Raw genomic sequence first — 12,600 nt, forward strand, 5'->3', positions numbered from 1 at the left:
TGGTGTAAAAGACTGTGCATCAACGGTGGTAAACTTCCATTCAATGTTTACCCTCGCCAGAGGAGAGGGTATTGCATTTGAGTCCGTTTGTTACTTGGCAAAAAATAAAAATAATTTTTTTTTGCAAGTATGTTGATCACTCCGGTTTGTTTGTGTGTTTGTCCGCTCACTTATACTTGCCCACAGGTCACAGTTTTTAACCGATCTTCAGGAAACTTCACCAATTTGTAGAGTTCGTGGTCCGACAAAATTCTATATATCTTTGGTCAAAAGGTCAACATAGGCCAAAGGTCAACCATTTTTTTCGAATTTCTAAAATCCTCAATTTTCATCCGATTGACTTGAAATTTGAATAGGGTTTTCATATCGTTGAACTGAATTCAACCACAACTATTTTTGAGATCAACGTAGTACATAAGTTCAACATAGGCCAAAGGTCAAGCACTTTTTTGGAATTTCTAAAATCCTCAATTTTCATCCGATAGACTTGAAATTTTAAAAGGATTGGCATGCAGCTAACTGAATTCAACCACCAACTATTTTTGAGATCAACGTAGGTCATAAGGTCAACATCGGCCAAAGGTCAACCACTTTTTTCAAATTTCTAAAATCCTCAATTTTCATCCGATTGACTTGAAATTTGAATAGGATTTTCATGTCACCTAACTGAATTCAAACACCAACTATTTTTCAGATCGGCATAGGCCAAAGGTCAACAACAATTTCGAATTTCTAAAATCCTCAATTTTCAACCGATTCACTTGAAATTTGAATGGAATTTTCATATCAGCTAAATGAATTAAACCACCAACTATTTTTATTTTGGCAAGGAGCAGCTACATACCCTTGTTGTCAGTGTACCCAGGTGGCCAAAGGTCAACCAATTTTTTCGAATTTCTAAAATCCTCAATTTTTATCTGACTGACTTGAAATTTGAAAAGGATTTTCATATCAGGTTAGTGAAACCAACCACCAACTATTTTGAGGTCAACATAGGCCAAATTTCTAAAATTGTCAATTTTCATCCATTAACTTAAACTTTGAAGATGATTTGCATATCAGGTCACTGAATTCAACCACTAATTATTTTTGAGGTCAAAAAGATGCTCCACTGAGTGCCATTCTACTTTGATCTGTTCATGTCATAGGTGCCTCCATTATGACATCATAATTCGACAAGTACAAAACTTCAACCGATCAAGATGAAATTTATTGGGCGTCATCTAGGGATAAATTGGTGGAGGAAAAAAAAAACGATGACGTTATCGGTCACGTGGTTCGGCCGCCATATTTGTTTTAACACAAAAGCCTTAAAACAACACTGACAACACGTCCTGGCGAGGGTCTGGAGTCTTTGATCGCTCTTGTTTTTTTTGTTTGTTTTTTTCCTATAGCCTTAAAAACTTTTATTTCAATATAATTACATACTGAAGCAATGCAGAACACAAAGTGCTTTGTTGGCACTTCCAAATACCTTTACTTTAGCACCATTTGGCCAAAATTTACACTGTCCTGACCAATCAAATTTGCCATGTGATCCCAGAGCAAAGTTGGCAGAAGGTTAAGCTCAGGGCTGTGTTCCGTTAGTAAGCAGCTTGCTTACCACTCGCCATGCGACTTGCTCGATTCAAACCGCTCAAGCAAGCACTCCAACGGAATGGAGTGCTCGGCACCGCGAAACAATTTGGCGGTCTCCAATGTAAACAATGCTATCGTGGTACTCAAACAAATGCTGTCCAAGTTGTTGTATTCAGTTTTACTCGAGTCTATTGTGACAACAACTTCCCCAAATTAATTGATTGTGTTAACAGTAGCTACAGAGAGTACAAGGAAGAAGAAAATAATGAGAAAGAAAACAAAATGGCATCAGAAGGAGGGGCCCCATGCCAAGATTATCTCTGGACTTGCCACTGTCTATTTTGGGGAGGAGGGAGGAGTTTTGCATGTTTGGAGATTTTGAAGAATTAGGATGAAATGTAGAAGCAACAATCGAAGTATGAACTGCACGTTTCACTATCGTCCTCTGGAGGCTTTTTTTCAATTTGGCTATCACAATTGTTTTGAATCTGATTAAGATGGCCATCTAATCTTTGTTAACTTAAGTGGGCACGTTCTGTGTGCAAACTGCATTCCAAGCACTTCCCTTGATCGCTTGCTCCGCTTAGCAAGCAGCTTGGCAAAGTGGCTCATACGGAATGGCTGTGCGCAAGCGATAGCAAGCCACTTGCTAATGGAACACACACCTGGACTATTCCATTTGACCCATCGGCTTCTTATGGTTACCATCGCTTCTGCTATTCAAAGTTCACAAAAAAAGTTAATGAATTCAAAGTTACCAAACTTCTTTATTTCTCACTTCCTTTATCTATCTGTCTTAGGAGAAGTGAATTATTGCAGAAAATTTTCTGGAAGGTTCACTTGGCTGCGCCTGGATGGGTTTGAGTGTTGTGGAGTAGCGGCTGAAACCCGAATCCTATCCACGTTCCTCCTGATGATTCCATCTTTGCTCTTTACTTCTTTTACTTCCTTCTGATGATTCCAATGCAGTATTTAGTTTTCCATTTCGTTAATATAGATTGTGCTCGAAAACGCAAAGCAAGATTTGAAAAAAACCTTCCAATGTCCTTTTTCAATGTCCAATGTGGGGTAAGATGTTATATGAACTCGCTATCAACTTATTTTTAAGAGTTGCTGCTCTCTAGCAAAAAAGGAAAGCAAATTCTGTGTATTTTCAAATTGAAACAGAGGAAACTATGTCAATGTGCAAGATATTCACTGGGAAAATGTGTAGAACTTGTACACAGGTGTATATTCGTTTCACTCGGAAACGTCGCGTAAATAATTTACCTGTAAGTAATCACACGGGATTTGTGAGCACAAATGTCCTCCGTATATGGCATAAATAATGTACAGATCACAGCATAAATAAATTGTTTTCAAAATTTCAAATTCATTTATACTCTGAAAGGCATGCGAGATGAAAAGTATCAACCTTCACAGATGTCCCACGCTGTCCATGATGGATCAGCTGCTTCATCTTCCGGATGTTTTAGATGCAGCAAAGTCTGTATAGGCACCCTCTCAGCGAGGTAGCCAACTACCGTGTATGGTTCTTGCAGCTGAGCGATGGGGTAGATTCCGGCCATAATCTATAAAATATAAAATGGAGGGGATTTTAAACTCCACAGAGGGGCATGAGTGCTTGACCTTATATAATATCAACAAAAGACAGTATTTAAAGTGTAGAACCATACTTATTAATCAGTGGAGGGATGGTAGGTACATTGTCGGAGATTTCCATGGGCATCAAACGCTGCTAAAATTATTGGTCTATCGCTTCAGCTCGTTCTCCTTTATGGATTTGGCAATGATGAACTTACCATCGAACCTCTCCACCTCTTGGCTCCTCTGATGCTGCTCTCGTAAAAGCCCACATCTGTGATAGAGAGCGAGCTAAACTGGCTATTGACAAAGAGAGACCCCTACGCCACAGAATCTGGCTGTTCACACAGGGCCTGCAATGTGCCCTTTCTCAAAAGGATTGGGCTTCCATCTATGCAGAATCTGACAGAGAATCTTTCACAAAAGCCTACTTTATCTGTCTAATCTGCTAGTTTATTCCATTCTGTCCACAATGTCTATTTCTCCTGTCAAGCTTTCCCGTTACAAATGAGAGCCAAGAGGTAAAGGTCTAATATTTATCTGATCAACTAGTCTTCAAAGTACCGTCGTCAGAAAATCCAGACTTTTGTATGACCTTATTGTGAACACTTGCAATTATCAACTTGCAATATTTTAATAAGCTCATCACACTTTCAATAACCTCATATCAAAGAATTGGTGCAGCTTTTTGTGGATTTTCATACCACTTGTAATACCTGATCCCAGCATGCGTGGCGCTATGCCACATATTTTCTGCATCCATCCTATCATCGATGCTCCCGGTGTGTACCCCGATTTAGAATAGGCACACCGTATCCCTGCGCATCGCAAGAGGCGACTAAGGGTTGCCGCCAGGAAGGGCATCCGGCCATAAAAACATTGCCTCAAACAGGGAACCATGATTGTCATGGGGTCAGCAAGGCTAACCTCCGCTCTGGCAGGGAAAAATGGCCTTAAAACGATCATTCATTCATTCATTCATTCATCCTATCATCGATGGTACAGGAATATTTACAACGAATTGGGATCCTTCACCCTACGCTGAACCCCAAGGACTGTTCAATGTTTTTACCCCCGAAAACCCGCCCATGCACTCTCGCGTAATACAACCACCAGTTGTTGTTGTTGTTTTTTTAAAACTCATTTTGTCCCGCGGTTCAAGAGTGCATAAAAGTAAAACACACAAACATTTATCGAATTATAGTAAGATGAGAAAGGCAATAAAATGTTGAGATTGAGTTTTCTCTTTGGAATCAACAATTTGGGGAAGTATGCAAGAGCACATTTCAAGAATCAGTTGAGGACAAACCTTTCTCCCTCAAGGCTCCTGAGCAAGACAAATCCATTTTTAAAATACCATTTTAAAAATAGGGTTTGTATGTTCAAGGAAAGCACATGACAGAGATTGAGCAAATCACTCATGTGCATAATATGCCTGGTGTTGGCTTAGCAGTTAGGGTGCCGGCTTGGGATCCTAGGATCCTGGGTTCGAATCCCGGTCGATCGCTGAATTAACGCCAGGGGGGTTGACTCAGCCTGTCATCCTTCCGAGGTCGGCAAATTGAGTACCAGCTTGCTGGGATGAATGATCCCGGTGTGTACCCCGGTTTAGAATAGGTACACCGTATCCCTGCGCATCGTAAGAGGCGACTAAGGGTTGGCGTCAGGAAGGGCATCCGGCCATAAAAACATTGCCTCAAACAGGGAACCATGATTGTCATGGGGCCCGCAAGGCTAACCCCCGCTCTAGAGGGGAAAATGGCCTTAAAACGATCATTCATTCATTCATTCATTCACTCATGTGCATAATCCAACCTATTGGCAACGTCAAATTGAATTGACCACTTGATGGAAAGCAAATGAAACATGAGATATTTTTAAAAAAGAATGAAATTCGTTATTTCTGTGAGATCTTCATGAATTAAGATCAACAAAATATGCAAACCTGCTGAGGTTTCCCAATCAAGGATGGGAAGATAAGGCCAGGACAATCGCAGAGCTTTAAAGTGGGTGTCAGGAAATATGTCTGAAAGTATTTTGTGTGGCCTGGCGTTCTTGATATGCTAACCACCTTCTTGCCCACAAGCCCATTGATGAGTGAAGACTTTCCCACATTTGGGAAACCTGAAAAAAAGAACAAAAGAAAGAATGAGCTACCAGAGCTTGATTTTGGCCCTCAAGAAGGCAAGACTCAAAGAAGTGCTAAATGGCAACGGTTAGCATGTCAACAGATCACAGAGAGCTTGTGGAAGAGAACAGGTCGACAAAAATAAACAAACATGCACTACAGTTTGTGAAAGGGAATGGGAAGTAGTAAAATTAATGGAGTAAGCAAGTTGAGAAATGTGCAGGAGTGGGTACAGAAGATATCAGGAGGTATCTTGAAGGACTGCAGAGGATAGCACAAGGCAACAAACCGAGTCATGAAGAAGAACAAGAACAACGAAACATAAATTGACGTAACGACGTTAACCGATATACCTTTGACCACATTAAGTCTTGCTTACTCTAAACTTTGACCTAAAATCTCATCATTTTACCCTTTATATCTAATCTGTACTTAATTTAGCTCAAATCCCTACCTCGACAACATTTTTACCTCGCATGACCTCTGACCTTTGACCTCTTGATGCCGAAATCGAATCAGTTCATCTTTGCATCACAATATATACTTGTAACAGGTTTGATCAAAATCCCATCATTGGTTCACAAATTAGTATGGTAACATAATTTTTACCTAACGGGACATCTGACCTCTTGACCTTATAATCTAATCAGTTTATCTTTACATCATTATAAATGCTTGCACCAAGTTTGACTTGGATCCCTTTATCCATTCTTAAGGTATCTCGGTAACGAAAAACCTATCACACAATCACTGATGGACGGACGGACAACTCAAAAACATAATGCACGTTTAGAGGTACGAGTTTTTTTTTAAAGAACACGAGTTATGTTGAGAACTTCAATGTTTTGAGTACCGGCCGAAACAAGCGAATTAAAGTGCCATCAATATCTGACCTACTTTTTAAAAAGTTGGATTATTTTGACACGCACGCGCATACACACATGCACGCCCCATGTGGTGCTTACCCCATAAAATTAAAGCAATGACAATCGTTGATGATACAGGAATCAACCAGTAAACGCACCGATACAGCCAATTGTGACGATCCCGTCATGGTAAAGCTCTGCTGAGGGGGGTTCCAAGGTTGCATCCGACTGAACTTCCATGTGCACATCTTCCTCCTTGTCGTCCTCATCGTCGTCGTCAGCCAAGTGGCTTGACACCGCATCTCGCTCCATCTTTTCACGCCAGCTGGTCAGATCGACTGTATTAAAAAAGGCAGCCAGTGAGTCAATATGTTCAAATGATAGGCTACTGTGACATCATTTGAATTTTCTCTATTCTGAGTAAGTTGGTCGAAGAACGCATTTCGACTGCTAGGCGAAGAGAGCAATCGTACATCAGATGGAAAATATACACAAATAAATAATCCACATGTGGTTATGCATCATAGAGGAGAGGCTTTTAATTTAATTTCGACCCTGAGTTTTAGAAAGGCCATACACTGAAGTTTCGGGAACTGAGTGGCGTGCTGATGAGGAGGAGAGTGTCGCTGAAGCTGAAGGGAAAGGTGTATGCTGCATGTGTGAGAAGTGTTATGATTTATGGGAGCGAGACATGGGTAATGAACGTAGAGCAGCAACGAAGGCTGGAAAGGGTGGAAATGCGAATGGTTCGATGGATGTGCGGAGTATCGTTGAGAGAGAGGAAGACAAATGATGAATTGCGAAAGATGATGGGAATATTGCCTGTGATTGATGCTGTGAAGAGGAACAGGTTGAGATGGTTTGGTCATGTATTGAGGAAGGATGAAAGTGACTGGTTGAGAAGAGTGATGGAAGTTAATGTAGAAGGAAGTAGAGGACGGGGAAGACCGAGAAAGACTTGGCTAAAGATGGTGGAAGAAGAAATGCGGGCAAGGGGGTTAACAAGGAGAGATGCAGAAAATAGGGCAAAATGGAGAAGATTGTCATGGGGACCGCAAGGCTAACCCCCGCTCTAGCAGGGAACATGGCCTTAAAATGCATGTTGTTGTTGTTGTTGTTGTTGTATATACTGGGTGATTCGCCTCAATGTTGATGGGGCTTCACCCAAGAGTCGCTCGCCAAAGTTACGCTTCACAAATCATCCGCATGTTACATGGAATTCAATTGCAAATAACTTCAATCCCCCAATGTCATCCTGATCATGCTCTACTCATTGTGAAAACACCTGCGATTAACCAAGGGCTATTAACATCACACCCATAGCTCACAATAGCTATTCAGAGGACTTTCCACATGGATGCCTCCGTGAGTCCGGGTGAGTCAGACTTATGTTAGCCTGGTGTTGGCCTCACAGGGTCACGAGTTTGAGCCTCTGTCGTACCGCTGAAATAACACCAAAATGGGGGCCATCTTACTGCTCATAGGGGTGCATTGCATCAGCGGTACAGCTGTGCCCCCAGAAAACGATGCAGCCAGGAAGCCACATGCCGCATACGAACAGCCACCCCAGGTCGTTTTGTCAATTTGTTAAATTCTGAACTGTGCAAAAGAATTTTTTAAATTGTGTTTTATTAAATGACCAGATGTGGTACATTTTTAAATCGAATTGTAAATACCACACTTTAAAGCACTTGCAAGAAATAGCATCAATTCCTTGAGAATTTGTTTGAAAATTATGGCATTTGTAACACTATGTTTCTTTCACTGGCAAATGTCATGCTAATGCAAAAATGTGCTTGTGCTGACGAATCATCGCCACAGATGAAAGGACTCATTGTACGGCTGGCATAACATGTAATAGAGGATATACAAAGTTTTTTTTCTTTTAATTGTTCATTATGTTTAATAAATAAAGCAATACACAGGCGGGTTTGACCGACATGGGATGTTAGAAAAGGTTGTGACCAATAAATGAAATCGATATACAACTGGGATCGTATCTGCAAAAAGGGCGCTTTTTGCGGTCATCACGGATCCTGGTTTTTTTGTTTTTTGCATACAAGATCGAGGCTCGTGTAAGAGCTAACATTTTAAACACAAAAAACATAAATGGACACATAAAACATAATAAAGGGAGCGGGAGAAAAGATGGGGAGAGAGAGGGAAGCACACAAGCACAACAACAGTAGAGAACAGGGACGTTGAGAGATCTGTGGGAGGGAGAGGGCTGATGGGTACATGGTATAAAGCAAATAAACACTACTAGGAATTTCAGGAAAGAAGTGGATTTGGGGTGTTTTAAACGGGGGCAGAAAAGATCAAGGTTTTGGATGGGGGAAGACAAGAGATGGTGGTGAACAGCTGTTTTAAAGACCTGGAGGGAGGAGTGGGATTGAAGAGCGTGTGGGAGTTTGTTCCAGAGGCAGGAAAAAAGAGGAATGAAAGAGTGAAGATGAGCAGAGCATCTTGATTTTGGCAGTTTATCTGTGTCTCTCAACTATTTGAGCATGGGATTATGAATCATAAATAATCTCATGGTTATTTCCATATACAGTAATCTCACATGTATAATACACAGGGAACTTTTCAGATTAAATTATCAGGAAAATACCAGTTGATACGTAGAATATGCACACCAAAAATGAACTCCGGCTCAGGATTGGATATTACGTTCACTCAAAATCAGTATTTCACGGATCTATGGAGACAGCCATTTTTGAAGGTGTTTTATTTCGTCATAATGGATCACTTCTAACTTGTACAAACAATATAATAAATGACATGGGATGTTGAGTGGACCCGTACAACTCTTACTGAGTGATTTGTGACATCTATCAGATGAACACACCAAGAGCTCGCTAGTAACTATCAAGTCTTTAGCAAGTCGTTAACTTTTTTTTTTTTTGGATACAAGATCGAGGCTCGTGAAAGAGCTAACATTAATCACACAAAAAGTCAAATCGACACATACAACACAAAATAAGGGGAGCGGTGGACAAGATGGGGAAAGACGGGGAAGGACACAAACACAACATTTGAGAGCGGGGACATCGAGAGAACTGTGGGAGGGAGAGGGTTTGGGGGGAGGTGGGATAGGTATAAAACATATGGACACTGCAAGGACTTCCAGGAAAGAAGTTGGAATTTCAAAAAAGTGGATCTGGGGTGAATTAGCGGGGGTAGAAAAGATCAAGGTTTTGGATGGGGGAAGATAAGAGATGGTGGTGAACAGCTGTTTTAAAGACCTGGAGGGAGGAGTGGGATTGAAGGGAGTGGGGGAGTTTGTTCCAGACGTGGGAGAAAAGGGGAATGAAAGCGTGAAGGTGAGCAGAGAGCCTAGATTTTGGCAGTTTAACCATAAGAGGGTTGCTGGCAGATCTTGTGCGACCTGTAGGAATATTTGGGGGACAGAGCACAGAGAGACCTGGGGGAGCAAGGCCGGACAGGAGTCGGTAGAAGACAGAAAGACCACCAACCTGCCTGCAGTGAGAGAGTGAAAGGCCCTCGGAGTTAGCTTCATCGCAGGAGATTCCAATGATTCTGAAAGCTTTGGTTTCAACAGCGTGAAGCCGAGCTAGGTGTGAGACAGGAGCATTGGCCCAGAGGGGGGAACAGTATTCCATTGAGCTGCGGATGAAAGCCTTGTATGTGGTGAGGAGCTCAGGTGAGCCAAGGAAGGACTTCGCACGACGGAGGATGCCCAGTCGGCAACTGGCTTTGGAGGCCAGCTTGGAAATGTGGTTTTCCCAAGAAAGATCATGGCAGATAGTGAGATCCAAAAGCTTGAGCGACAGAACTTCGTGGAGAGGATTGTTGAGAAAGTAGATGGGATGGTTTTCCAGTCGGTCTTTTCAGAGAGTCATAGTAAGAGTGTGAGATTTGTCAGGATTGAAAGACATGTTCCAATTGTTTGACCAGTCTGTGATTTTGTCCAGGTCTGCAGAGAGTGAGGAGGCTGCAGACTGCCGATCTGAGGGATGAGGAATGGAGCGGCAGAGAGTGGAGTCATCAGAAAAGAGATAGAGAGGATTTTCCAGAGAGCCAGAGAGATCATTGCTGAAGACCAGAAAAAGCACAGGGCCCAGAACACTGCCTTGGGGAACTCCAGCCAGAACAGAAAGTGGAGATGAGAGAAAACCATTCAGGGCCACACGTTGACTATGGCCAGAGAGGAAGTTTGCAAGCCATGCGTGGAGATTTCCATGGATATTATAGGAGAAGAGTTTGGTGAGCAGAGCTGGGTGCCAGACCGTATCAAAGGCACATGATATGTCAAGGGAGACAGCTCTGATTTCCTGTTTGGCATTGAGGACCTCCATCCATTGTTGAGACAGCAGAAGCAACATGTCCAGAGTAGAATGACCTGGTTTTTATCCAAATTGATGATCGGAGATCAAGCCATCAGAGAAGAGGAAGGATTTGATATCCAAAGCAATGATGGATTCCATGACTTTGCTGATAATTGGGAGAAGGCTGATTGGTCTGTAGTTGCTGGGATCTCTTTTTGCACCTTGTGTAAAGCGGTAATGTTTGCTGATTTCCAAGACGCTGGCAGATGACCTTGAGCAAAAGAGAGGGTGAAAAGAACAGGGAGAGGGTGAGATAGAGCGGCAGTGCAGGATTTTAGGATCCGTGGGCTGATGTGTCTGGCCCAGTTGCAGAATCAGAGTCGAGGTTTGACAAAAACTTCTCCACCTTGTCAGGAGAGAAGGACACAGAGTCCAGGAGCATTTGGGTTCGACTGGGTAAGGTGGGAACAGAGGGAGTTGGGTTTGGGACACAATATTTTGAGGCAAACACAGAGTTGAGGCATTCGCCTTTGTCACGTACGGTGTCAACTGTGTAGCCATTTGAGGTAAGGGAGGGGATGGAGGGGGAACAAACACCAGAAACGGATTTGACCAGATGCCACCAGGATTTGGAGGAAGGAGACAGGTTTGAGAGTTCATTCTTGAGTATGGAGAGATGGGTGCTTCCTGGCACTCGGATGGTAGCCACACACTTATTCCGAGCTTGGTGGAAGGAACTGAGATTGCCTTCAGTTTGATTTGCCTTCCAAGAGGCAAAGGCATGTTGTTTCAGGGCAACTGCCTCACGACAAGATTCAGTGTACCATGGACGGGAGGAAGGGTAAGACAACTGAAGACGAGATGGGATAAATATGTGCATGAGAGAGAGCAGTTTGCTTTGGAAGAATTCCCAGGAAGAATTGATGTCAGAGGCAGTGGAGATGGGAGACCAATCCAGACGATTGATGGCTGCTTGAAGACCGTCCCAGTCGGCCTGAGTGAAATGCCAGACTCGTTGACGCTGAGGAGGCTCTCTGAGAATGGCCAGAGAGATGTCCACTTTGACAAGCACATGATCAGAGGAACCGATTGGAGCAGAAGAAGAGCAGCAGACATTAGCAGGGAAGTTTGTCATAACCAAGTCTAGAAGAGAAGATACTCCATTGGCTGAGATCCGGGTCGGGAAATTGACAGATTGTGTCAGTCCCAATGAGTCGCAGAAGTCCTTTGCTGAGGTGCCATGGCTGGTGAAAGAGGAACCCACACCCAACCAGCTGGCATGATGACAGTTGAAGTCGCCACATATGAGGACGAGAGAGTTGGAATGAGTGGATAGAAGTTGGTTCATGTTGTCAGACAGTGAAATGTAAATTAAGCCATCACTGTTTGGAGGACAGTGCAGAACACATTTGAACAAAAGGTGGGAGTGGAGAGGAAGCCATAGCCAGAGGTACTCCTGTGGGGGGTGGGGTGGAGAGAAGGCAGTGCAAGGAGAGTGAGGAAGAGAGTTTTTGATAAAGATAGCAACCACCAGGACGAGGCTCAGGTTTATCATACCGGAGGAGGGAGTAACCAGGAAGAGATATTAAGGAATCAGACATCTTGAAGGAGGAAAGTTTCTGTTAAGCAGATCAAGTCTGGATTGTCAGAAGCAACCTGAATGGAGAGATCAATCAGGTTTGGGCGAAGGCCCCGGATGTTTGAGGTCCATACTCTTAATGAGGAGAGAGGGGGAGCATCGGGTGCAGGACAGGGGAGAGGAGGGGTAGGGCCAGATGAAGGATAGGAGGGGGAGGTAGGGAGAGCAGTTGATAGTGTGTCAGAGATTACAGAAGAGTTACAAGAAAGGGAAGGATGAGGAGGACGAAAGGTTTGATGGTGATGGGATGAGGCACAGTGAGGGGTTGTTTGAGGGGGGGCATAGGAAAGTAGAAGGTTGGGGGAGGTGGAGGTAAGAGATAGAAGGGAGATGAAGTGGGGAGGCAGCTTTGAGGAGGGGGGGGGGGGGGGGGAGAATTGGAGAGGGATGGTAGGGGGGGGAGATTTGAAGGGGAGGGGCAAGGGGGAGTTTAGGAGGGGAGGGGCAAGGGGGGAGATTTGGAGGGGAGGGGCAAGGGGGGAGTTTAGAAAGTGGATGATTAATGAAAGATGAACA

The 12,600-nt window shown here is 43.3% G+C and overlaps 1 protein-coding gene across 2 annotated transcripts in view; it reads right to left on the reverse strand.

Annotated features, from left to right (window-relative positions):
- GNL1 (G protein nucleolar 1 (putative)) overlaps positions 1–12,600 on the reverse strand; it is a 109,404-nt gene that overhangs the window by 7,013 nt on the left and 89,791 nt on the right. For both annotated transcript variants that reach the window (XM_078774836.1, XM_078774838.1), the window contains exons 9-11: positions 6,315–6,494; positions 5,108–5,286; positions 2,993–3,149 (exon numbers count right to left, since the gene is read on the reverse strand). In XM_078774836.1, the coding sequence (XP_078630962.1) occupies positions 2,993–3,149; positions 5,108–5,286; positions 6,315–6,494 (516 nt within the window). The remainder of the gene's footprint in view (positions 1–2,992; positions 3,150–5,107; positions 5,287–6,314; positions 6,495–12,600) is intronic.

The sequence above is a fragment of the Myxine glutinosa genome, chromosome 3 (assembly GCF_964187855.1).
Source record: "Myxine glutinosa chromosome 3, kmMyxGlut1.1, whole genome shotgun sequence".
Classification (NCBI taxonomy): domain Eukaryota; kingdom Metazoa; phylum Chordata; class Myxini; order Myxiniformes; family Myxinidae; genus Myxine; species Myxine glutinosa.